This window comes from Carettochelys insculpta, chromosome 20 (assembly GCF_033958435.1).
Source record: "Carettochelys insculpta isolate YL-2023 chromosome 20, ASM3395843v1, whole genome shotgun sequence".
NCBI lineage: Eukaryota > Metazoa > Chordata > Testudines > Carettochelyidae > Carettochelys > Carettochelys insculpta.
Window position 1 is genome coordinate 7283063 of NC_134156.1, and position 27073 is coordinate 7310135.

The 27073-nt window shown below is 44.0% G+C and overlaps 1 protein-coding gene across 3 annotated transcripts in view; it reads left to right on the plus strand.

Moving 5' to 3' along the window:
* The window catches only part of PRPSAP1 (phosphoribosyl pyrophosphate synthetase associated protein 1), a 52756-nt gene that overhangs the window by 12258 nt on the left and 13425 nt on the right, over positions 1 to 27073 (plus strand). For all 3 annotated transcript variants that reach the window (XM_075014891.1, XM_075014890.1, XM_075014889.1), the window contains 6 exons: positions 6218 to 6270; positions 8371 to 8437; positions 18402 to 18574; positions 19037 to 19152; positions 20762 to 20817; positions 21874 to 22019. In XM_075014891.1, coding sequence (XP_074870992.1) covers positions 6218 to 6270; positions 8371 to 8437; positions 18402 to 18574; positions 19037 to 19152; positions 20762 to 20817; positions 21874 to 22019 — 611 coding nt within the window. The remainder of the gene's footprint in view (positions 1 to 6217; positions 6271 to 8370; positions 8438 to 18401; positions 18575 to 19036; positions 19153 to 20761; positions 20818 to 21873; positions 22020 to 27073) is intronic.

Below are 27073 nucleotides of genomic sequence, written 5' to 3' on the forward strand. Positions count from 1 at the left end.
TCTTTTGCCAGAGGCTAGCTCGCCATACAGGATGTCTTTTGGAATCCTTCTATCATTCATCTGTGGACGTGGCCAAGCCAGCGGAGCCGACGCTGCCTGAGGAGGGTGTGCATGGTTGGGATTCCAGCTTGCTCGAGGACGGTGGTGTTGGTCACTCTGTCCTTCCATGATATTCCAAGGGTGTGCCTGAGGCAGCGCAAGTGGAAGACGTTCAGCCTCTTTTCCTGGCGGGCATACAGGGTCCAAGTCTCACTGCCATAAAGGAGGGTGCTGAGGATGCTGGCTCTGTAGACTTGCATTTTGGTGTGAGTGTACAGCTTGTTGTTATTCCACACTCTCTTGCTGAGTCTGGACAGAGTTGTGGCCGCTTTTCCGATCCTTCTGTTTAGCTCAGTGTCCAACGACAGGGTGTCAGTGATGGTGGACCCGAGGTAAACAAACTCGTGGACGACCTCTAACGTATAGTTGTCAATGCTGATTGATGGGGATTCAGCAACATCCTGACCGAGTACGTTTGTCTTCTTTTGATGGTAAGCCCAAAGTCCTTGCACGCTTTGGAGAACTGATCCAGCAGTTTTTGAAGTTGGTCTTCTGTGTGAGACACTACAGCAGCATCGTCTGCGAACAGCATGTCTCCGAGGACTTCCTGCACCTTAGACTTACCTTTCAGCCTTGCAAGATTAAAGTTTCCCATCAGATCTTGTGTGCAGCAAGATGCCCTCTGTTGAAGATCCAAAGGCATGCTTCAGGAGGAGTGCGAAGAAGATCCCAAACAGTGTCAGAGCAAGCATGCATCCTTGTTTGACGCCGCTCCTGATTCTGAAAGCATCCGATAATGCGCCGTCATATTGGATGGTTCCTCTCATCTCTTCGTGGAACGACTGGATCATCTTGAGTAACCGTGGAGGACAGCCTATCTTGTGGAGCAGTTTGAACAGACCATCCCTGCTGACCAAGTCAAAGGCCTTGGTCAGGTCAGAGAAGAGCAGATGAAGCTGAACTGTTATGGTTAACTGATGGGGTCTGGAGCAGCCCTCAACTGCTGCAGGCAGGGGATTGCTCCAGCCCCCCCTGGAGCTCACTGCAGGTGGAGGGCTCTTCAGTGCAGCCGGAGCAGCCCCCATCCATGGCCTCCTTACTTAATCAGTTAACTGGTTCAACCTAATGTTTAATTGGTTAACTATTAAACAGGGTTTTTCATCCCTCATTAGTGGGCTACATTCACCATCACTGCAGCTCAGGTGCCTTAACTATTGAGAGGAAACTATACAAATAAAAGTCTGTGTGTCAAAAAAGGGGAACTTGAAAATGCAACTCTTTCTTCACCCAAGTCAATGTTTTAGGATTTGTGGGCTGATCCCATCGTCTCAGTATCCACAAGTGTGGTGTCAATACTTTTATTTGCTTGTAATCTAAACCTGAGCTGTGCCAGTTCAGTTACACTGAAAGTTGACTGTGGCCCCTTTCTTGTTCAGAGAGCTAACTTGCCGTTTAGCTTCTCATTTCAGCAGCAGAGAACCTACTCAGCATTGTCTACTCTACTAATTCTGAAGCACCAGTCTCTTGGTTCCTGCTCTGCATAACTGAGACGTTGCCTGTGCAACCTCTCAAAGTATTGCCAGTCGTCTTTTTATGTGTCTTACACTATGCAGTGTTGACTCTCCCACTTTTCAAATGGCATTTTGCAAGATTCTTCCGGCTAGAGTATTTTAAGAGCTTCTAGTTTGATTAGCTGGCTTGCTTTCCTTAGGCAGTGGTTGGTTACAGAGGTCTGGGTGGCAGTCTCTTTAGCAGACTATTGTTTCCAAATGGAGAAAACTTTGTAAATTTCCTGTTATATGAAGTTGGAAAGCATGTATCTCCAGAAAATGGGGGTGTGGATTTCTTGTGCTCATGGAGGAAAGAGCTTGAAATTTTAGGCATCATTTTTGTTTAAAAAAAAAAAACAAAAAACAATTCCATGGTGGAGATTCTGGCTTTGTTGTCAGGAGGACTGCAGAATTCCATGAGGCTGTACAAGTGGAAGCTGATGTTATGCAGGTCCTTCAGCTGAAGGACATTCTTTTGCTCTGACAGCCTAAGAGCTTTCCATTGAGGTGTATCAGAGCTTGGCTGTGCGTAGCAAGCTGCTGGCTTCAGTTCGGAGCAAAGATGATTCAAAGGGTGCCATCTTGTTACTGAATTATGAACTTTGCTAGGTGACTGCAGGTAGCTGTGTCGCTTCTGCTTGGAATCAGGGCTTATATCTTTGCCCCTACTGAATAGGGCACAGAACAGGGATTCATCTCTGGATTCTGTTCCTGGCTCAGCTACTCATGGGTATGATGAATGCAGTGGGAAGGTTATGTAAACTCTTTGCCTCAGTTTCTCAATCTATAAAACAGGGTTAAGGTTATCTTCGTTTGAAAAGTACATCAATATGTGTGGTTGAAAACCTATAGAACCAGTAACGTGTGACAACCCCAGGCAATAGTAAAAACTGGATAAATAGTGGCACATTCACCTTCTTTTCCACCTTTTTAATAAAATCACAGACCAATAGTACCACCTAGTGTTATCCTTCAGATGACAGTGAACAGAACTCCCTTGCACCCAATGCAGATGGCAGTTCAAAATCCAGGCAGCTACTACAGAGCAGGTGAAACGTTCATATCCTAGCCCCCAGCTCCTTTTCAGTACATTTCTGTCTGTGTGTGGAGCTTTTGCAGACCTTTTTAGACACATGAACGCCTTAGAGCAGTTGAGCGCCATCAGTGCACTTAGCTATGTAGAATAGTAACAGAGGAAGCTGTGCTAGTCTATACACTATCAAAACAAAAAGCAGTCAAGTAGCACTTTGAAGACTAGCAAAGTAGTTTATTAGGTGAGCTTTCGTGGGACAGACCCACTTCTTCAGACCATAGCCAGACCAGAACAGACTCAATATTTAAGGCACACACAACCAAAAACAGTAAGCAAGGAGGACAAATCAGAAAAAGATAATCAAGGTGGGCAAATCAGAGAGTGGAGGGGTCGGGGGGTAAGGTCAAGAATTAGATTGAGCCAAGTATGCAGATGAGCCCCATAGTGGAAAGGGAAACAGCCGAGCTGGCTTTTATATTCAGATTCAGCACATTAACACATGGTTTAAATCGTGATGGGAACTTTCTGAGTCACTATAAGGGCTCATCTGCATACTTGGCTCAATCTAATTCTTGACCTTACCCCCCACCCCTCCACTCTCTGATTTGCTCACCTTGATTATCTTTTTCTGATTTGTCCTCCTTGCTTACTGTTTTTGGTTGTCTGTGCCTTAAATATTGAGTCTGTTCTGGTCTGGCTATGGTCTGAAGAAGTGGGTCTGTCCCACGAAAGCTCACCTAATAAACTATTTTGCTAGTCTTTAAAGTGCTACTTGACTGCTTTTTGTTTAGCTATGTAGGATGAAGTGACCAATTATGGTATCCTTCCTGGCTGTAGGCCAGTGGCTACAGAAAGTGTGCCTAGAATAGGCTTGTGACATAAGCATGACGATAATTGTGTTCTCTGAAATAATTTTTTTTTAATTTGAAGGTTTAAAGTATTTATGTATGTACCTACATAAATAGGAAATATTTAAAGATCCATAAAACTGACAGGAACACCTGTATTAAAAGAATGTATTCGCTAGGCACAAAACTGCCACTGGTAACTCAGTGAATAATCCTTTTAACTGAAAACCCTACATAGGACAGAGGTTCAGCTGAGTTGATACAACACTTGCACAGAATACAGCATCTATGCATCATTGAGCTCTGTTAACTGAGTATTCTAAGTTAATTTTGCCTGAAACCAAGATACCTTTTAAACAATTATCTTTCCATGCAGTTAAATATTAAATGAAACAGATTAACCGGGAAACATTAAATATGCACAAAATGTGATGAAACCTAGTTCATAAAATAATGGAGTCCCTTTGAAGGTATCACAAATAATAAGCAGTCCTGTAGCACCTTAGGGACTAATAAATTTATTAGGTCATCAGCTTTTACATCAAAACTTCATGACCCAATACATTTGTTTAGTCTCTGAGGTGCTATGGGACTACTTGTTTTCTGTGAAACTACAGAGTAACACAGCTACCCCTCTGAGACTTTAAAGCTATGTCTACCCTGCAATAAAAGACCTGCCACAAAGCAGATGGTGATCTGGGTTAGCTGCCTCAGTTTGTGAGGGTGTAAAATTACAGTGTAGGCATTTATGTTCGGGCTGGAGCCCAGGCTTTAAATACCTTGTGATGGAAAGGGTGCCAAGGCCTCTGCTCCAGCCCAGGGGTCGGCAACCAAAAGGGCAAGAAGACTCTTCGAATTTGGTAAAAACTCAATAATTCAAGAGCCTCAATGCATGTGAATACAAGTAATAAGTAACATCAAACTGTACTTTTTATAACCCCTATTTTAAGAACTGCGCGCACAATGATTTGTAATGCAATACGTTTACTGTAGTACGTTCAGACTTCTTACATATTCTGTTTCCTCACACTTCATGTGTGTTTGCACTATCATCTTCCTGACTTCACTCCTGAACCCACTTTAATGATGCCAATTTTACTTTGTGTTTAATTTCAGTTCTCTTAAAATTCATGTTACCCTTCACAGCAGGAATGCCACCATCTTTTCCAAATCAAGATTTATTAGCAACACAATCAAAACACAGATACAGTATCATATCCCACAATGCACTGCACATATTAAAGGTGGAGTTATCCAGCGTTTCAATATCACATATTTGCTATTTAGATATGAATTGTTCAGCTTTTAGGGGGTTCACTGTTTACTGAAAATAATCAGGAAGATTTTTTTTTTAAACTTTGCAATTACAGCATCAGGAGCTACCAAGAAGTCCTTAGAGCTGCATGTGGCTCCAGAGCCACAGGTTGCAGACCCCTGCTGCAGACCCCATGCCTGAATAGCTGTAATCCAGTTCTATAGTCCCATAGCCTGAGCCAGCTGAACCAGGCCAGCTATAGGTGTTTCTACTACAGCATTAGACATACCCCTAAGAAGCTTGTTAAAAGGATGTCTAGTGTATAATGGTAGGGAGAAGTCTAACAGAGGTGTTGTATTCTGCGTATCTATGTAAGGCCTGGACAGCATTATTTTATGTATTTCTGACATCAGAAAAGTGTTAAACGTAATCAGAAAATTGGAGGATGAAACCAGTCTAAACTGGTGAGTGGGGCCCTGGGAGGATGGCAAGAGATGAGACACTGGATTAGTGGGGTGAATTTAAGTGTTGTGTTGCCGTGAAGCACAAACGCAATGTACAGCTCTGTTCTGAGACCGAAATCTCCTAGCTTCGTGGGTGTTTTTCATGAACCTGAATGCAGGTATTAATCACGTGCACTCGACAGGTATACTAGGTCAGTAATAAGGAATATATACAGGCCTCTTAATCACTTGGGTTCTGTCCCATTTAATTTTAAAATCTGTTTTTTTTCTGACAGAGTATACTTTATTCCGTAGCATTCGAGATATAGCATCTGAAGAGGACTATTCGTAGTACAGGTTGAACCTCTCTAATTGGAAGCTCTCTCTTTTGGCAAACTCTGTAATCTGGCATGATTTTTTTGGTTAGCTGGACAACCACTTACCATGGATGTGGCCAAGTTTCCCATGGTCCCATAAAGTTTGTTTACAGCCACCAGTCCTGGCTTTCAGCATTCTGTGTTTTGTACAGCTGTAATTTAACCCTAAACATCTTCTACAAGCCCAGCAAGCAGTGACAGTGTTGGTAATGTGCCAGATTTTAGAAAATATTGATCTCCTGTCATCTGGTGGGTTCTGGACACAAGAGGTTCAACCTGTATATCAATAATCTGCAGAAGTCTATTCCAGCATTGCTTCTGTCTCTTACCACACTGTGTAACATTAAACTAAACAAATTACTTGGCAGGGGAATGATGGTAGCGTTCACCAAGAGACTAGATAATTTGTATGGCCTTTAATACCTTCGCAAGTAAGGAGCTTTGAAAATAATTTAATACACTTGGCTTTTAAAATGAATGTCTTAATTTGACTGTTGTAGCTTGCATTTTTGTTCTAAATTCTCCTTTTGGTAACTGACAAATGATTTACACATGCTGTAATTGGACACTAAATAATGCTAGACTTATAGTGAGCCATTTAATATCTCAGGATATCAATGCTTGAGAAAAACTAATCTGTTTTTAACCTTCTCCCTCCTCCCTTTTCAATAGGCGTCTTGGTGCTGAGTTGGGAAAATCTGTGGTGTACCAGGAAACCAATGGAGGTGAGTCAGTGTTGGCAGTGCTTGCAAGCCTGTCTCATCATTTAATTAAAAATTTACTAGTGGTAAATCTGACTTAAAATTGCATAATAAGGGGACAGGCATATGAAGGATGATCTTGTATTTTTAAGTCAATAGATGATTCCTATTCCTGTTTCTGCTAAACTTCATGTATAACCTTCTGCAAGTCAGTAAATTGGGGGAACTGAGGCACAGGCGTCCAGTAAAAAACTGGGTTATCTCTCTGTAAGGGCTGTTGTCTGTGTCGAGAGAATGCAAAGTCGGATTTTCTCAGTAATGGAGCTCCTAGAAGTTGCAAAAGAATGGCCCTACAGGGTCGGACTACTGGTCTGTTTAGCCCAATAGCATGTCTTCCCAAAGTGGCCAGTGCCAGAGGCATCAGAGGGAATAAACAGAACAGGTAATCAAGTGGTCTGCCCCCATTGTTCATTCCTAGCTTCTGGCAAACAGAGGCTAGGCACTGAGGATACTTCAGAGCACTTTGCACTCCTGCCCTTTGTGGCTAGCAACACCGATGGGCCAATCCTCCATGAACTTATCTAGTTCTTTTTTTTTGAACGCTGTTCAGTTTATTTAGCTATGTTTGTGCACATGTCTTCAGACATCCGAGCGCTTAGTTGAAACAAATGGGTTGATTAGCCCAAAACAGCTCAATGGTCTAGCTGCCATTTAGCGTGTTAATTCTCTACTGCCATTTGTACAGGGTAAGTATAGACAGAAGCCATGATTGAAGCGGGAGTCTGTACTATGAGTTTCAAAACTGGAAAGGGACGCCGAAGGACAGTTACAAAAGTCACCCTGTCTGTGAGGTAGTCTAACCCAATCAGAGTGATTATTGTAAGGGAGCAAGGAGCACCCAGCTGACTCAGTTGCCTTGTGGTACATGGAATGGTTCAGTGTTATAAGTACCTCCAGTCCAAGGCAATTAAATGCTCTATATGTCGCCTGTAAGACCTTGTAGCATGTCTGGCTAGTTTATTTGCCACAACATTGAGGAAAGTTTAAACCAGTTTTGCACTGAAGAGCTCCCAGAGAAGGTTATGGTTTTTGGGTCATCCATAATCCCTTGTGCTTTCAGGTTTTGCTCTTATATCTGTTTAGGCTGCCATTATAACTTACGTTTACTGACTTTCTGCCTCAGTCTTGGTTTGTGCTTGCTCCCTTTTTGAGTTTACCAGGACAGAACCTTTAATGAACTGCAGTTCAATGAAGGATGAAGCAAATGCCCCAATTTAATGCCTTTTGAGCTAAATCCCTTTAATTTATCATAATTGCCCCACTAAATGGACTTTTGATTTTGCAACCCTGTAACACCCCACCGCCCTTCTCACCACCTTAGCCTTTTATTTTATCGTGAATGTCTAGAAGTTGAACCTTAAGTCTTCATATCCTAGTAGTAGTGTGCTGGCTTGTAGAGCAAGTTCACTAGTTAGCTTATTGGAATTTGGAATCTGAGAGCGGCAGGGAAAGATGGCTTAAGCTGCCATTTTGAAAAATGTTTCTGTTCAGTTGAGAGGGAGTGTGCTTACCACAAAAGAAAAATACATTCCTACTTTGAACTCTGCTCTGCATGATACCATGCACTTTTCTGTAAGCACAGAACTGACCTCACCCAAAGATAAATATAGAAGGGCTGATTCCTCTGTTTAGAGGATGCTGTAGACCGTTACATGTTTGGTATTTCTTTGTTCGTGGAATATGGTGTTGACAGCTATCATTGGCAAGAGAAAGGAAATGGAAAAACTTCAGACCGCTTTATGCTCCACTGGAGCTAAGTTCATACTCTCTCTCCTCCTCCGTGTAAGGTGGTTGTAGTTCAGCATAATTCTCCCTCTGTTATATCTCATTGTTACATCATGCAGGCTCCTTGGTTTTCCCAAGGGCAGCCTTCTGGAAAATCCAGCTGGTTCTCTTGTTTATGATCCGATACATGCATTTTCTCTGGCTAGATTGTGAATAAGGTTTAAGGACTACAGCAGTGGAATTTTAAACCCCACCCAATCTTTTGGAAAAAAGATGTTGTGCTAACTGCTTGATTTCTAAGCATCAGATTACAGCTGCCTACTTTTCTGTCATCTTTAGAAACAAGAGTTGAAATAAAAGAATCTGTCCGGGGTCAGGATATCTTCATTATACAGACAATACCCAGGTAGGTACTTTATAACATAATTTAAAATCTGTGATCACAGGAGTCCTGTCCAATGGAGTGCTTTGAATTTGCAGCCCGATAGATTTGTTCTGAGCTGTGTTCCCTGTAAGCTGAGTAGCTGGGAGGCCGCTCAGGAGAGATCCAGCTGACTAGCAAAGCACCCACAGCTGGTAGCATGTGTTTCTACTGGTGGTGTACAGCTGCACATGCCTCAGTGCTCATAAAAATTTATTCTATCCATGGATGGAAAAGGGAGAGAGAACACTAGTTCTGAGGCTTCGTAGCTGCTAGCCACCATTATAGCATTTCGATGTTTTTTGTAACCAGCGCTGCAACCTTGATGGCCATTTCTGGTGGAGGGGTGATGGTTAGCTGTCAAAATTCCCAGTGGATCAGCTGATTGCCTCACAGGCAGCTTACATGTGCCACTTCAAGCAACAACAAAACTGACAGCGGTGAATAGAAAGCTGTCTATTCTGTGCTATGTTGTCTTCACAGACTATTTGGACTGGCACTTCCACTTCAGGATATGTAATTACCGCTGCCTTCCAATTAACAAGCAACAACAGGAGGTGTTGCTTTCATTACAGGTTGAATTACTCTTTCCGTTCCTTCGATTGCAATGATGTGAAATTGAATTCATGCTAAAGCTCTAATGGCTTCCTGTGCTTCCCTGCCATTGTACTATTCTATTTCCGGCTTTTAGGTAGGCCTTAGGGCATTCCGTCTATTTGTTCTCTATATTGGGCTATACTGGCTTTGGTCTTCAGAAGGCAAAGGGGCGGGGGTCACAACTGACTTTAAAAACTGCCCATTATCTGGAGGATCTTGCTTCATTCTGGTAGGGTTAGATGAAATGCTTGGGAATACAAAAAGCTGAGTTTGAAGGTCTGCCCTGATTCTTCTGGTTTCTTGTCAAGTGGCAGGTGGAGTTAGTGAAACTCAGTGCTGGAGTTAAAAAAAAAAAAAAAAAACTCCATCTAGGTCTCATACTATCCTAAAGAGTGCAGAATTGTCAGGGGAGAATATTGTATGGTTATTTGCTAGCGGAGAGGGAAAAAAAAGCCTCAAGTCTGTACATTCCATTGTTATTGCACAGCTCACCAGCATTAAGAACAAATTGATAATGCAATATCTTAATACAGAAGCCTTTTTCCAATGTGCCCTGCAAACACAGGTAACCTACTCAACATGGCCATGCTCATTCCCCTTCTTAAGGCTTGATGGCATTAACACAAATACCAATAACGATATAAGATTAGCTTGACTCTTTCCCCAGGACTGGCAGCTTTTTGGGTTCTTTTCTCAAAAGTATTTGGCCATACTCTAGATTAGTGGATCTTAATCTTTTTGAGACTACAGAACACCAAAACAATTTTTTTATGTGTGGAACACCTCTGAAAATTCTTTCTAGAAAAGATTCAGGCTTTTGAAAAAAAAAAAAAAAAAAAGCGGGGGGCAACATACACAGCAAAAACAAAACAAAGTAATGTTGTTGGATATCCTAGGAATGGAGTAGTAACACTTTATCTGACTTTAACAACAGAATATATATACCATCAGTGTATTTTTCAAATATTCGTGCACACCTGCAAACTGTTTGCTGTGGAACGTAGGGTAAGAGCACTGCTTTTAGATGGCCTATTCCCAGGGAAACCACTCATCATTTACATCTAGATAAGGAGATGAGTGCCCTCCACTGATTAATTAACTAGACCCCTGTTTACCCAGCCAGGATCAAAACCTGTTGATAAAGTGGTGTGTTTGCCCAAACACTGCTGTCCTGTTAAATTTACAAAATAACTCTCATATTCTGTAGTTAATGTGACAAAGATCTTCCTCAGTCTTGGTCAGTCCTGCACCTTTAGGCAGATTGCTTGCCTCAGAAGCTCACAGCAGCATTCAGTTTAGGCCCTTTCTGTGGGGTACCAGCTTGCTGATTGTTGGGTTCCAGCCCAGGGACTCTGTAAAAGCAGCTGCCTGCAGATAGTAGGCATCCTTCAGTCTGCATAGACTATGGATCGTGCCCTTTATAGTTTCAATTGAGGGCTTCATTTACAGCGTCTACTGTGACTATGAAGACCCACACGAGAGTGACAGTCCTTGCTGTATCTCTTGCAGATGTCGTGGGTGTCTGGCAAGTCCTTATTGTGCTTTCTGTGTGCTTGCTTCTCCTCTGCTAGCTGCCTGCAAATATCTCCAATAATAGCCATATGGCAGCTATGATTCCTTGGTTTGCTTCCCCACAGCCCTCCTCAGCACCTTCCTTACACACAAGTCTTCCAGGTACCTGCATGCATTTGCTCCTCCCAGATTCTCCAGAGCTACCAGAAGAGGAGCCCTTTTAACCAGTCTGGGGGTGTTCTGGTTAGTCTAACTCACTAGCCTCTGGAAACCTCCTAATTGGCTCCAGGTGTTTTAATTGGCTTGCATGCCCTTGTTGATTCTGGCAAACTTCTGGTAGTTCTAGACTAGTTTCTGTTAGTTACTCTGGGAACAGGGACCTATTTAATCTGGAACTAATATATTTGCCTTGTTACTCTCCTGTCCACCTGTCCACATCCCAAAGCCCAATAGGCTTATCCTCCTGTAGGCCTCTGGCTGACCTTATCACCTAAGATTTATTTACATCTGAGACAGATGATGAATTTTAGTTATGGAAATGACAGATTAAAATTTGGGCAGGCAGTGAACTTGGGAGAAGACAATTATTGAGACATTTGAGTTAACTTTATCAAGAATGTTGTCCTTCCCCAGAGCTGATTTAGTCATTCCTGTCTTGGAAATCTTTGCTCTTTTGTCTTTGAATGAGAGTTGAAAGGGCTTGTCCTCGGAATGAGGAGCCACTGTCATGCAAACAAGTATCTTCATTCTTCAGCTTCACGGGTGATTCACCCTGATGCTGAGCAGGGACAGGCTGAAGATTGGTTGTCTTCTTTTTCTGTGTTAAATTTAAAGTCAGACAGAAGTGTTAGGGGAGAGTATATATGGATTAGTGTTTTGCATCTTCCCATTTTAATAGTCTTCAAGAGTGCAAAACTTGATTATTTAAATTGTTCAAGCACTGGGGGATAGTTCTGCAGTACCAAGTTCTGTTGACAAAAACAGCGAAAACATTCACATTGCAATGGGACTTTTATGGGGAAAAAGGCTCAGTTTAGGCAACAGAAGACTTCCATCCCCACGAAGGAAATGTTTCTTTTCCCTTCCCTTTGTTGTCCACAAATAGCTAGTGTGGATTTAGCTATTTCTTTTGTTGACAGAACTGGCTTCCACCAATATTCCACAATGCCTGCCCTCATGGCTCTGCTCAGCATTTTGATCTCTGCTGCCCTGCAGGCATGCACCCCTCCTCTTTCAGAAGTATCTGACAGCTGTGTGCACTGCTCCGTTTGGGGAACAAATAGCAAATCACTGGACAACTCTTGTTCTGTCCTGCAGTAGGAATGCAGCAACCAGCAGGCTGCTGCGGAAGGAGAGGGAAAAGGGCTCCCTGCTGCTTTGACATCTCAACTCTGAGAGCTCAAAGAGCTACTCATGTTGCCACTGTCAGCAGTTGAAGATGCTGTGGGAGAACTCAGAGGTTATTCCAACATAAGAACAGCCATACTGGGTCAGACCAAAGGTCCATCCAGCCCAGTATTCTGTCTGCCGACAGTGGCCAGTGCCAGGTGCCCCAGAGGAGGTGAACCGAAGACAACGATCAAGCGATTTGTCTCCTGCCATCTGTCTCCAGCCTTTGACTAAAGGCTAGGGGCACCATACTTTACCCTTGGCTAATAGCCATTCGTGGACCTAACCTCCAAAAATTTATCAAGCTCTTTTTTAAACTCTGTTAGAGTGCTGGCCTTCACAGCCTCCTCCAGCAAGGAGTTCCACAGGTTGACTGTGCGCTGTGTGAAGAAAAATTTATTTTATTAGTTTTGAACCTACTACCCATTAATTTAATTTGGTGTCCTCTAGTTCTTATATTATGGGAACAAGTAAATAACTTTTCAATATTCACTTTCTTCACATCATTCATGATTTTATATACCTCTATTGTATTGCCTCTCAAGCTCCTCTTTTCTAGACTGAAAAGTCCCAGTCTCTCTAGCCTCTCCTCATGTGGGACCCTTTCCAAACCCTCAGGATGTTCAGGGATCAGCTCTGCCTTCCCACAACATTGCACTGTAAGATACCTACCCATAGTACATGCTCACGCTTGATGATAGTGCCCCCAGTATGGTCGTGAAAACCCTCTGGTGATTTATTTCTTTTTTTTTGTTTGTTTTTTGTTTTTTTGGATTTTTTGGGGGGTGTTAACATGAGTTTTATCAGCAACACTTGGTGTTAGGGGAACAGCCTAAATGTTGCATAATAGCATCTCTGAACCAGTTTAGCCATGTCACTGAGCGCTCTACCAATCATTAGAGTGCCTCTTTCTGTCTGCATTTGGGAGTTAGCTCTACCTGGCCCAGACCCCTTCCTGCAGTTGCATTCCATCAATCTGTCATGCAGCTTGGCCAGCGGGTCAAGCTACCAAGCAGGACGGGCCCTGATGCTTTCCCCTTCCGAGACAGGTTATACGCTCAGTCTCTTGTGACATCTATGTTGCAGGTGCAGAGGGGCTATTCAGGAGCAGGTGAGAGTTGAGTCCAGTATATGTGATTCAGGGTAATAAATAATCCAGGAGTAATAGTTTATCAATCAACTTTCGTGCAGGCCCTTAGGGAACGAGTAGTGTATTACTTCCTTCAAAAAAGAGGGATGGGATAGACATAAGGAAGGAGGCAGAGGTGACAAGCCATTTAAACGAGTTATTGCTTTTGTGCAGTTTGCTAAATTATGCACCCACCAAGGTAGTTTTTCTCATTCAGTTCTGTTGGTCATATATTGATTGGCTTCCTGAGAAGTAGAACCCAACCACTGTCATGGAAGCCTTTGAAATCAGTGCTATTCCACCCTTGTCTGTTTTTTCATTTTTCTGTGATGTAAACGTATAATTCAGTAAAAGAGAGTACAAGATGTAAAGTTCCAAATTGTCCTTTAAACAGTGTTTCTTTAAAAGGCAAACACATAACACTGAGAATAGCATCTTTCTCTCATCTCCCAGCCTTACTGACATGGCCTGAAGGAAATAAGTGGCTCTTTGTTAGTTTGCCTTCCTGAGAGGCAGGGGGCTGTTTTATATAATTCTTGGCTGGGTGTTTCTTAGCAAACAAAGCTTTCTTGTGTGTAAGCACCATTGTCTGTACAGGCTGATAGAGCCAGCAGGCTAACAAACACTTAGAATGTTCACAAAGGAACACAAATAAAGGTTCGTTTCCAGAGATGGGGAAATAATGAAGATAAAGAAATTGGACTAGTAAGTTGTATAACCCGTGATAAGTAAGAAACAAATCAGTAGTCGAATGGAATGTCACTTCGACAACTCTTAGTCTCAGCTCTCAGGGACATTTCCCTGTCATTCAGGGAGAAAGCGATGAGATGCCTGCAGTGGCTTCTGAGGAGTTGCAGTGTACTTACAGAAGACAGCCTCCTGAGAGTTGTAGTTTTGACCATGATTTTCCTCTTGCCCAGCACAGCTGCATCTAGCCACGTTCAATGATTAACTGGTGAGCATACCAGTATGCATACTGATTAAAGGGTTAACCTGCCCTTGCCAGCGAACTCTGGCAAGAGCCAGCTGTGCTGGAGCTCAGGCTACAGAGGGTCTGACAGACCAGTAGTGTGACCTCACAGCCGTGGCAGGACCCCACAAATATGGTGGGGCTGGGAGGCGGGCCAGGCGGCAGGGCCTAATTTAAAATGGTTAACCCTTTTCATATCCCTAGCTGCAACATGCAGAAGGTCAGACTAAATCAGTGGTTCTCAAACTGTAGGTCAGGTTGATAGGACTGGCTTAGACATGCTGGGGCCCAGGACTGAAACCTGAGCTCAAATGGCCAGGGTCAAAGCCCAAGGGTTTCAATCCTGGGTAGCAGGACTCAGGTTTCAGGCTCCTGGCCTAGTCCTGAAGCCCTCAAGCTTCAGTTTTGGCCTCCTCTTGCAGGAGGTAGGGCTCTGGCTTTGGCAGCGGGGCTAGGGCACGCTCAGGCTTTGATCCCTCCTGGGGCCATGAAGTCGTGCGGGTTGTAGTGCAACAAAGTTTGAGAACCCCTGGACGTAGGTGGTCCCTTCTGACCCAGAGGCATCTGGGTCTCACTTAGTTTAACTCATTTTGTCTGTGTCCTCAAATACTACACAACTGTGTAGTCCTCCTCAAAAACAGTCATACACAGAAACAGCCCTAGCAATTTCACAGCTGTGAATAGTGTGTCTCAGTCCTGTGCATTCTGCTGTGCGAAATCTGATCTCCCCATGCTGCTGAGAGCTTGGGGCTCCCCACTCTTCGTCTTGCTGGTGGGGGAGGGATAAGAGTTGTCCTGCCCTGCTTGGCCAGTCTTGGTGGGAAGATCAAACGCCTTGAGAGGTATTGCAGAAGTGAGGGTACACACTTAGTTCTGCCCTGGAACAGCCCAAGAGCTGGGCTTCAAGCTTCTGTCCTCTCCCAGGGCTCCTGCCACCACTTGGGCTTGCTTCCCCCAGCGGTTCCAGGTGGGGCTGGTGCTTCTGCTCCCTTGGCTGCAGCCAGGGTAACCTGGGCTCTGGGCTCCCCTGCAGCTTCTGTTCTCCAGTGGTGCCTGCTGGGGTGTAAGACACCTGCTCTTGATAGCTGCAGCTAGGGCAGCTCAGGTTCTGGGCTTCCCCCAGCTCCTGCCCCAATCACGGCATGGACCTGGGGGCTTCCTACCCCCCAGAGACTCCAGCTGGGGCAGGGCTTCTGCTCCTGGCCGCTGGAGCCTGGGCTCTGGGGTCTCTCCACAGCTTCAGTGGAGCTCTGGACTTTTTCCTCCAGGGGCTTCTGCCAGGCTTGGGGCTTCCACCCCTTGCTGCTTCACCCAGGGCTTGGGTTTCTGTCTCGTGTGTTCATCTGGGGTTTGTTCCTTCTTCCCCTGTGATTTCTGTCAGGTCTCAGGGTGACTGAATAGTGGCTACAGCCTCTGGGGCTTCTTTCAGGCGTGTGGCACCCAATTTTGTCAGGAGCCCACAAATTGTCCGCCTCTGCTTCTGAGTACTACTTCTAGCCCCGCCCTAAAGGCAGTACAAAGTGAAGGTGACATTCTTGGGAACCCTTCCCCAAATAACTTTGCAAATTGCTCTCCTCCGCAAATCCGGGTTTGGGTTAGGACCCTCAGGGCTAGAATACCATGAAATGAAACATCTCAAATTGTGAAACCGACCACTTTAAAAAAACAAAAAACCTCTGACGGTGAAATTGACCTGAATGGACCATGAATTTGTTACTGTCCTATACATCAGGTTATATGGCATATCACTGTGGATTGGTGGCATATTGCAGGACCGATTTGAGAATTTGCTCATAATAGCTGGTATGATAGTGTGGTTAAGGATGTCGCTGATCAGTGAATCAATGGCTTTTTTCATCTTGTGGTGCATGCATTTTCCACATGGCTCAAAATTCTTTCAGTCCTGAGTAACTGAGTCAAAGCTTATCAACAACCCCACCATATTCAGCTGAAAGCAACTCAGTGCTGAACCTCTCCTCATCCAAAGAGGGATCAAGGAAAGATTTGTGTAGCTAAAGTTAGTAAAAATGTGTCTTTCTCACAGACCTCTGCCATGATCTCTCTGTTTCACATACATAACTTTTTCCATGGATCTTCCTAATAGAAGCTGTTGCTTAGGAGTTTAGTGCTGATATTGTTTGATGCAGTCTGTCTTTCATCTCCTGAAAACATGAGTAGTACAGAGGTGCTGGCCTCCAGCAAACTGGAAAACCTGCACTTTAAGCAATGCTGTTTTTTGGAGTTGGGCGAGGAGGGAACGTCACTTGTTTCCTTATTGTTCCATGATTCAGATCCTAACTTAAAGATGCAGGCTGCAACGATGAGAGGTATTGGTTAAAACTTCATTTCACTCCAAAATGTTCAATATGAAATGGTGATTGTTGCAACAATAATGGAATGCAGTTTGTTCCTTGGCAGCGATAAGAGCAAGAGAAAAATTCCTAAAAGGGTGTATTACAACAGCGGGTTTGGATTAAAGAGAGAAATCTGATCTACCTAGACAGGAGATTCACGGTCTTGTTTCTTGCATGCATCTTAATTCCTGTGTGCCCTAGTGCCTTCAGAAGGAGCTTGTGATTATGATCCAGCTCTTAATGTGTATTCTGCTGGTCCATTCTCTTTGTCAGAATAATGGGTATTATACCAAAGCTATATGGGACCACCTTGATTATCTAATCTGACCTCCTGTATAACATCAGTGATAGATCTTCCCCAAAATAAGATGTTTGAACAAGAGCATATAGATTAGAAAAAATGTTGGATGGAGTTTGTTAAATGTATGCTGTCAGAACTTGTGGCTTAAGACCTGATCTTTCTTTCTTTCTTTGGGGTGTCTCAAAAGACGCTGGGGTCATGGAGCTGTAAACATTGCTGTGGCCCAAAGATTCAGGTTTCTTATCATGGTGGTCTAATATGGTTTGAACCTTCAGAGCCTCCTTTTCTCACAATAAAACTCATGTTTTCCTTTCCAACAATGAGCAAAACAAATACAATAAGTGCTGTATTATCCAGCCCTGTAACAGCCAGCAAGTGCTACTAAGCCACCGTTTCTGATCTTCACTCAGTCAGGTGTGTAGTCTGTTTTGCACGCTGCTGGCAGGATCCCTACTCGGCTCTGTGTGGCTCCTCTGAAGAGGCTACATGTCCCTGCTGTTCCTAGGTGGAGGAATGGCCCTTGGGGCTGCATGTGCTTGCCCCAGCCCACCGTAAGGACTGGTCCAGCAGCTCGCATATGCTGGGAACTGTAGCCGCTGGGAAGGGTGGGGGCAGTTCCTGCAGAGGGAGACAACACGAACAGCTGTTTAGTCATGCCTCTGCCTGGGAGCAGCAGGGACATGTTGCTGCTTCTGGGGAGCCACCTGAGGTGAGCACTGCCAGGATCCAGCACCCCAAAAGCCCTTCAGCACTGGAAACCTCTGCCCTGGTCCCCCTCTTGATCATCCAAACACCTGTCTGAGCCTGCTTGCACTCCTGCATCCCTACTGTCACCCTTAGACACCTTCTACATTCAAACTCCTTCCTTGAGTCTGAACCCTGGATCCTCTCCTATAATCTTCAAGTTCAGCCTCAGTCTGGAGCCCCTAATTTCTGGTCCCACCCCAGGGCCCACACCCATCATCCAGAGCTACATCCTATCATCCTGCCGCAGTCTGGAGCCCCCTCCAGCCTTAGTTAACCAGAATATATGCATGAGCAGTACCCCCACCATTTCTCCGACATGTTTTTATCGTACTAACCTAGACATCAGTGAAGTGTTGGAGAAAGATGTCACTTTCTAGCAGAAACTTTCTTCCAGGCAAAGTTGCAGCAGGGTGTGTTGATCTAAAGTAATTTGTTTCTATGTAAAACAAGCCGCCGCATGTTCAACAAATTCCCTCCTTTCAGGCACCTCGATAAGTACTGGTTTATAGTACCACTAAGTTCCATAGCAAAAATAGTAGGCATGCGCAAGGGGTTGGTCTGCTGTTAAATATACTTAACCCCATAGACCTCCAATTAGTTAACGCAGCAAATGCCACAAGAGCCAAGCCCCATTTTATCTGTGGTGACAACCTGAACAGTAAGAGATGTGGAAAGTGATGAACAAGAAAAAGGAAGAGTTAAGTGTGGTGAGTGGTGGCTGTCACTTTGCCTTTTAGTAGCTCCCCATAAACTGTCATTTTACCTTTTGGTAGCTTCATCAGATCACACATGACATTATAATGAAGATTGAGGCTTTATCTTTTTTAAAAAAAAATTGCTCAAAGCAAAATACTTTCTCAACACTAAGTAAAGGAGATAGACTGTGGGAGGGAATTGTTATCAGAGTTCTTCTACACTAATATTTGGAATGGTTTTCAAACCTCTCTTAGAGATGTGAACACTGCTGTAATGGAATTGTTGATAATGGCTTATGCACTGAAGACTTCCTGCGCCAGGAATATTATTGGGGTCATCCCTTACTTCCCCTATAGCAAACAAAGCAAAATGAGGAAGAGGGGCTCCATAGTCTGCAAACTGCTGGCTTCTATGCTAGCCAAAGCAGGTGAGTGTCATGCAAGGAGGCAGCAAGAATTTTGGTCTCCGTAACTCGTTCAGCTACCATGCACCCCTGGGAATCAGCTGCCCTTCCCTACCTCCCTCTCATGCTTAGGGTCAAGTCTCCAAGTCCTCAGCCCATGTTGGGGGAACTAGTATTTGTTCAGCTGTCTTCTACAGTTGTATCTGGGGATGATCTGCAAATACCTGATTAGGAATGCTCTATTTATATGCCTATGCTATGCTCTCTCTGATGCTGTATTTTTATAATAGTGTGGCTGGTTGTCAGTACTTGCTTCAAAGCCTTTTCTACCGGCTTAAACATCTGTTTAAAATGTGGCCTAAAATATTATTGACATAGGATAATTTAGAGACCATGACATTTGGACACACACGGATTGTATATTCCAGAAATTGTCAGAGGTTAGGAGGTGCTATTTGGTGATTCCAATTTTTTTGGTGTGTTTAGGTTTAACGCACATTATTACTATGGATCTTCATCAGAAGGAAATCCAAGGATTCTTCAGCTTTCCAGTAGACAACTTAAGGGCATCCCCTTTCTTGCTGCAGTATATACAGGAAGAAGTAAGCTTCCTCTAGTTTTATCCATGCTTGTTTGCATTTAACCTGTAAGTGATGGAATACGGCATTGTTCGTTCTGTTGTTTAGACAAGAATTGTTTGGTTGGGCTAGAGTTGGCAGATGATCAATCTGTTCCTGTAGTCTGTCTCTGACCCAGAACAATTCCAGATGCTTTCCAGGAAAGTGTGAAATAAAACAAATTACGCACGATTGTAGCAGGTTGGATATGGCTTCCTGATCCAACTGGGTAGCAGGCCGTGCTCTGAAGTATGACTTTCATTGTTTCGTACAATTGCTTTCTTTAAGATGCTCTTTTTACTCATGCTTTTAATCATTTTAAAATCTCTAGCCTCTATTTTGGTGATCTAAATTACAGCTATGCTTTATGCTATCCTCTTTCCAGCAGTGCTCTCTTCTGCTGTGAGCCACTTGGCTCCTCCTGCCCTTCATCGTAGAGTATGTCTACACTAGAGCTGGAAGTGTAATTTCCATAGATATACAGTAAACCCTCCATTTAACGGACTAATGGGGGGAGAATGGGTGTCCGTTAAGATCAAAAGTGTGTTACAGCTAAATGGTTATACTGTATGATGCACTGGCCTTCCTAGCCCATCACTCACTCCTGTCCTCCGCCCCATTCTTCCCTTCACACCTCCATCTCCCAGTTACCAGGAGAGGAGTTGAATGCCAGCCTGGCTCCTTCCACCTCCTGCAGCTCTCAGCGCTATGACTCCTCCAGCTCCGAGCCGCCTGCGCGAGGGTAGAATGTGGCCACCCCCAGACTGCCAGCAGGCAGCAGCCTCTGACACCATGGCTGCTGCTCAGCACCATTGCTGGTAGTAGCTGCTGGGTGCCAACATGCTCCATGGGCACGGGGCTGGGGGAGGAACGCTTCTGTGTCCCGCCACAGCTGCTGCCAACCCGGCTCTCTGGCCCTGGTGGCCCTAGTTGCTGCAGTGGCCCCTCCAGCCCCAGCAGCCACAGGTGTTCCGGCAGCTCCTCCAGCCCTGGTGGCAGCTCTGGTGAGTCTCCAGCATTTACTTGTGGGGTCTGGCAGACAGCGTCCATGATTTCTGGGGTCCATTAAATTGAGGGTTTACTGTATATCCATACTAGCTGTTATGACGCTAACGCAATTCTATCTCTTATGCAGCTGCTTGTGTTGGGACAGCCTTGCCAACCTGAAGTATTCAAGCAGTTATCCTATCTTATCACTTGTGCTACTGTGGCTATATTTACTGACACGACCTATCACTATGTCCATAGAGATACCCAGAGAAGTAGCTCCATTAGGCAGTATGAACCTTTTATAGTTGTTGAAGCCAATAACGAAAGGTGGTAAAGTGAGTTTCGTGAACTAATTGTATCGCATGAAGTATTTTGAGTACTGATTTGAGCGCTGTTATATTCTGTCTTTTTATATCACTGGTGTTAGAATGGAATTATTTCATTTTATTTTATACTTCAGTGTGAGTTTCTTCCACTGTTGTACTTGATTTTTAAAGATGCAAACAAAATTTTTTACCCAAATTGTAATGAATTAAGACCAAGTACTATACCTAGTGCTAATCTCACTACTTACATGTTAGTAACCTTTTTCTTTTTAATTCAGATTCCAGATTACAGAAATGCAGTTATTGTAGCCAAATCCCCTGATGCAGCGAAAAGGTAAATAGGCTTCCTGGCTGTCTGGGTGTATGTTTTGATAAAACCTGCTGTGATCTTGCAGTATGGAGTGCATGTTGAAATAGTCTCCTGAGATAATTACCTTGTCTGTCAAACTGTTTTGCAGTAAAACGCCACCAGCCTGTTTGGTGCAAGTTTCTGGATTATCATATAATTTGTTTGCACTTTGTGGGAGGTCCAGATGTAGAGCTCCCAGCAGCTGGAGTATTAGAGTTTCTTTTCACCTCAGTGTTAGATGTCTGAGCTTCTCACACATTTAAGGGGTAATAGAGCCAGTATTCGGTACAGACAGAATACATAGTGGCATCTTTTGTGTCTATCCACTGCTAATGTGGAGATTGCATTTAGGAGGAACTGGCATCTAGCCCACACCATTAGGCCATTCCCACACAGGCCACTTTCTTCGAAAGTGGCATGGTAATACACGGCCCGAAATATGCTAATGAGGCACGGATGCAAATTCCCTGCGCCTCATTAGCATACACTCCCGTGATTTGGAGTCTGGAAGAACGGCCTTCCAGACTCCAAATCATGTGACCATATGCTAATGAGGCATGGGGAATTTGCGTCTGTGCCTCATTAGCATATTTTGGGCCATGTATTACCATGCCAATTTCAAAGAAAGTGGCCTGTGTAGAAACAGCCTTATTATACAGTGATGGTTGCATTAAGGGTCTGTATTTGAATCGGGTGGTCTGAGAATGGCAGTCAGCTTGTCTCAGGTAGAGGATGAGGAAGGAAGCAGAGAATCTCCTGGTGATGGAATGGAGGGGTAGAGAGAAGAGAACATAATGGGCATTGGTGCTAGGGAAGACCTGCCTTTTTAAACACACACTTTTCAAATACTCCAATCTTACACATTTTGATAGGAAGTCAGGGTGGGGCGGGGGAGCTTGTCTGGAAGTTCAGTGGCACAGTGTTCCCTCATTCATTTGTAGGCAAGGATTAAACATGCATGATTAAAAAATATATCAAGCCAGAGGGCCTTTCTGGTGCTGTTCTCTTGCATCCCCCTAATCTGTTTTGATTTTCATGCAGAGCCCAGTCTTATGCTGAGAGGCTGCGTCTGGGACTAGCAGTGATCCACGGAGAGGCTCAGTGTACGGAGCAGGACATGGATGATGGCCGCCACTCTCCCCCGACTGTCAAAAATACCACTGTGCATTCTGGTCTGGAGCTGCCCTGTAAGATTAGCACTGTCTCAACCTTTCACTTTGGATTGACTGGGGGAGGGATGGTGATGGGATCCACTGTCTGCTTTGTTGTATTGATATAATTTATACCAGTGAAGCTTGTTCTCATGTGAACAAAGGTGAATCTCTCAATGTTACACTGGCCCCAGTGCAGCTTCAGCTGGTGTTTGTGCTGGGAGGATTTGATAAAGTCTAGTGCAGAGACACCATTATACATCACTGAGTGACACAATATTTTGTTAATGACATAAAATTGGCGTGTAACTATCTTACTGAGCAAATGGAAGTTTGCAAGAGAATTGCCATTGAGCAGAGAGACTGTTGGGTGGGTTGTCCTTTTCTGGCGCAAACGTTTTAATATTTTCTTGGCTGCCATCTTCTGAATGTGGAGGCTATATCTAAAACTACAGTAGACTTTTTAAAATAGTCCTTGTCCATAGTAGAAGCAAAACTGTGCAACGTGTTGGACCTCCAAAAACTGGCATTCTCTCCTCTGGCAACATCCCTCGTCTAGCAGCACAAGGGGATACTTCTGGACCAGAGAACCAGGGCAGGAGAGCAAACAGCTGGCACCCCTACAGTGGGGCAGCAAGGCGGGTTGGAGGTGGCATCCCCCAACAGTCCCCCACAGGACACCGGGGCCAGACTGTCAGCTTGCCAGGGCAGCCCCCTGGGGTGGGACACCGGGGCCAGAGGGAGCAGGGGGTTGAGGGGTGGCCAGGGATGGGCATTAACCTCCACTGGTCCGAAAAAAATCCCTCATTTGGGACCACTGAGGTTCCAAGGCTGCCAGACCAGGGAGGTACAACCTGTAGTGAGTCTCATTTAGATATTGTTTCTGGTAGCATTCTAATGCTACTCATTTAATCAGTATGAATGAGGTCTTCATGAGGACTCCTGCTTCTCAAAATGCTACCTTGTATGCTCTTCCTAGTCTCATCCTTGCCTTAGCTTGCAGCACAGTTTTATATTCTTTGTCGGTCCAAAAACCTTTAAAGTGTGCTAAGTAACTGCTACTACCCTGCTAATACCCAGATTCAAACAGTGGTATCACTGATGAGGAAAAACCTCCATCTGTTTCTTTTTTCTCTTTGTTGTCCAGATACATGTTTTGGGCCTAAAATAAAAATCATGGATGCAGTACGTGAGTGTGCGTGTGCGTGAGACAGACAGAGCAGAGTGTGGGTCGGGGGAGACATGGATTGTTGCTTTCTGCAGTTATGGTACCTGTCCATCAAATAGATGGAATCAGTGATGTCTGCAGAGGTTAGCAGATGTATAGCTGGGCAGGTGCTTTTGGAATAATGAATGAGCACGTAACCATGAGTATGTATTCATCTCTTGTCCTTGGTGTGACATCTAGCAATCAGCATTCTTCATGCATTAGCTAATTATGATGCTGAAGCAAGGTGGGTAAAAAGGACGTTGTCATCCTCACGAGTATTAGTATAACAAGTGCAAACTTAAAGGACCCTAGCTTGGCAAACTGAAGTGAGCAGGAGTCTCTTGTTGGTTTCTGATAGCAAGTATTAGTCTGATTTTTGTCCCCTTTCTGGCAAGCATTTTTGAGTGGAGATTTTTTTTGCCTTTTTATCTGATTAGAGCATACAGATCTTACATCGGGGCTTTTGGTAATTGCAGATTTTCAAGTACTTGAAAATTCAGAAGAGATTCTTTATCAAATAATACATTTTTAAATACATAAAGGCAGGTCTGTAAACAGGATTGTTATCAGTTGTTCATTGTGTTTCCTGAAGGTAACGCAGGAAGTAATCGGTGTAATCTGCAACAGGGAAGATTTATATTATACAGTGGAACCCCGAGATACGTGCATGCAAGTTCCACAAATCTTGGGTTAAAGCGACTCTTGGCAGGGAGCTGGCACCTGACTTCAAGCTCCTGTGAGTGGCAGGCTGCTGGGGAAATTGACCAGGGCTGATGCACTGGTCAGTTTCCCTGCTCCTGTCAAAGGCAGTAGCTAGAGCCTGACTGTTGGCTGCCCTACTGATGGGAGCAGGAAAACTGACCAGGGCAGCCGCTGGTCAGTTTTCTGGTTCCCCGAGTAACTCAAAATTTGACTTATGCGGGATTGGGCAGGAATGCAGCCTCCATGTAAGTTGGAGGTCTACTGTACATTAAGAAACTTTCTAACTATAATGATGATTAAACTCTGAAATAGGTTTCCAAGGAGATTCCAGAAACCTCCAATGAGGAGGATTTCACAATCAGGTTGGACAAACACCTGTCAGACACAGGCTAGGTTTACTTGGTCTTGAGTCAATGAAGGGGACTGACTGAAGGACCTCCCAAGGTCCCTTTCAGCCCTACATTTGTGACATTTTTTTTAAATTTAAGTAAAACAACGGTTTTAAGGTAGATGAGATTTGGCGCTTAAATTGATTGAGTACTGCTTAATGGTAGGCTGCACGTAGGTGTGTCCAATACAGCTGTGGTTTTGGGGGCGAAATACTTTCAGTCCTGTGTTATCCAGACATGAGCTCAGCTTGGTGTCTCTCACCTTCCTCTTTACTTATCCTTCCTAAAAATTAGATGCCAGACACCCTGAATCTGTAGAAGCTCTCCTGGCTACAAGTTAGGCTGGGGTCTGCGACCTGCAGCTCCGGAGTGACATGCGGCTCTTTAAGGACTTCTTCATGGCTCCCTAAACTATAGAGTAAACCGTTGATTTAACAGACTAATGTGGGGGGAGAGGTGTCCATTAATGCTGAAAGTCTGTTAAATCTGAATGGCTATACTGTACGACGATACACTGACCTTCCCAGGCCATCACTCGCTCCTGTCCTCTGCTCTGCTTCTTCCCTTCCCCCGTCGTACCTCCATCTCCCAGTTAGCCAGGAGAGGAGCTGCATGCTGGCCTGGCTCCTTCCACCTCCTGTGGCTCTTGGTGCACTCAGCACTGTGGCTCCTGTGACCCTGGTAGCCCCAGCCACGGTGGCAGCTCCTCCAGTCCAAGCAGCAGTTCTGGTGAATCACCAATATTTATTTGGTGGGAGGAGGGGCTGGCAGACAGTGTCTGTCGTTTATGAAGTCTGTTAAATTGGGGTCTATTAAATCGAAGGTTTACTGTAATTACAAAGTAAAAAAAAAAAAAGCTCTCCTGATTGTTTTTGATAAATGGTGAACATCTAAAAGCCCAACAGTGAACTCATATATCTAAATAGCAAATTATGTGTGTTCTTGAAGTGTTGGATAACTCCCCCTTTCATATGTGTAGTGCATTGTGGGATATGATATTGTATCTGTTTTGAAAGTGTTGCTAATAGTCTTGATTTTGAAAAGGAATCTTGCAGCATTCCTGCTGTGAAGGGCAAATACACATTTTAAGAAAGAAAACTGAAATTAAACGTGAAGTAAAATTGACATAATGAAAGTGGGTTTGGGAGTGAAAGTCAGGAGGACAGTGGTACAAACACACACGTAAAGTGTGAGCAAATAGAATACATAAAAAGTTTGTGAACGTCCTGAAGTCAACATGAATCCCTTTACAAATCATTGTGCACGCTGTTCTTAAAATGGGGGTTACAAAAAGTAGGGTTTGATGTTATTTATTAAGGACTGTCTCCTATTCACATGCATTGGGGCTCTTAAATTCTTGATATTTACCAAATTTGGAAAAAAAGGCTCTTGCTTTTTGGTTGCCAACCCCTGAATTAGGCACTAAAACATTTGGGTATTCCTATGAAGGAGCTGCTCACCTAGACATTTGCTGACTTCTATAGAGCATGGATTTCCCAGCAGAAATCTGTCCAGACCTAGATCACAGAGCTGCAAGAGCGGTAGTTCGAGAGTGCTGACATCTGTCCAAGGCTCCTGTGTAATGCCCATCTCAGATAGATGTTCATGTACTAGTTGTGTCAGACTAGAGCTAGTGCACTTAAAGTAGCAGTGTGGTCACTGCAGCTCAGACTAGCCATGCCAGAACACCCTTGTCTGCAATCCTAGATACATATTCGAGGGCTAGCCCAAGCTGCTTGTCTGTGCCTCACAGTTGTTTTTAGTGTGTGAACTTAAACAGAGCTAGTGTGTGAATGTCTAAGGGGAATTACACCTCTCAGCTGTAATGTAGATGTGACCTAAATGGGAATAGGAACCAGAGAACTACATGGAAACAGATGACCTTCTTCAAAGTTAGACTGTGGTCTGTTCGTTTGAGTGAGTCAGCTATTCTTAGCCTTATTGTTTCTTGGCTGAAACACCAGTTCCTATGGGATTATTTGTCTTTAATTCATGGGCTCTGCTCCTGAAATCCCTTTGCCAGAGAGCATCGCCAGGCATGCTGTCAATTTGACTCAGCAATGCAGGGGAAGGGCATATTCTATGAAAGTGCCATAGTCACTTTTTGACTGCACTTCTTAAACTGCTCTGCTAAGACGACTCATCTAATTGAAAATATCAGGAATCTCTGAGTCCTTATTACAGGACATCCTGCTAAGGCTGTTTTGTTTTATATTTGTAGTGGTTTGTGGAGTCTTTCTGGTCAAGCTTGCAGCTGGCTGTGATATGCTTTAACAAATGCGCATATGTTTGACTGTGCCTTGTGAAAATGTATCTTATTAAATCATTCAGGTAGCCTTTTGGGTTGCTACCAGATGTACATAAGCAATATGCCACTCAAATACATAACCAAAGGATCTAGAGTTAACCCTGAGTGAAGTGTGAGGCTTTTTTTTTCTCTTCTGTATTTGGAAGGGGGCAAAAAAAGGCTATTTGTACTTACCTAGATGTATCCCTTTTCGTAACTATTTGTCATTGGTTCTTCTGTTGTCCTGTTGTAAATGCAGCATTATTTTACATGGTGAATGTAAATTTCACACACAAACAAGTAATTTTTTGTCGTCTCTGAACTGAAGCCACCTAAATATTCCTTAAAAAGTATTGGCCACTCAATAAGAGTGGCAAGGTTGAGCACAGACTAATGTTCTCTCCTTATGCCAGATGAAATGATTTTTTAAAAAAACTCTTAATGTAGTGTAAGAACTGTGTCCAGCACTTAAATCAGAGGAATAAGCCTGTACAAGGATTAG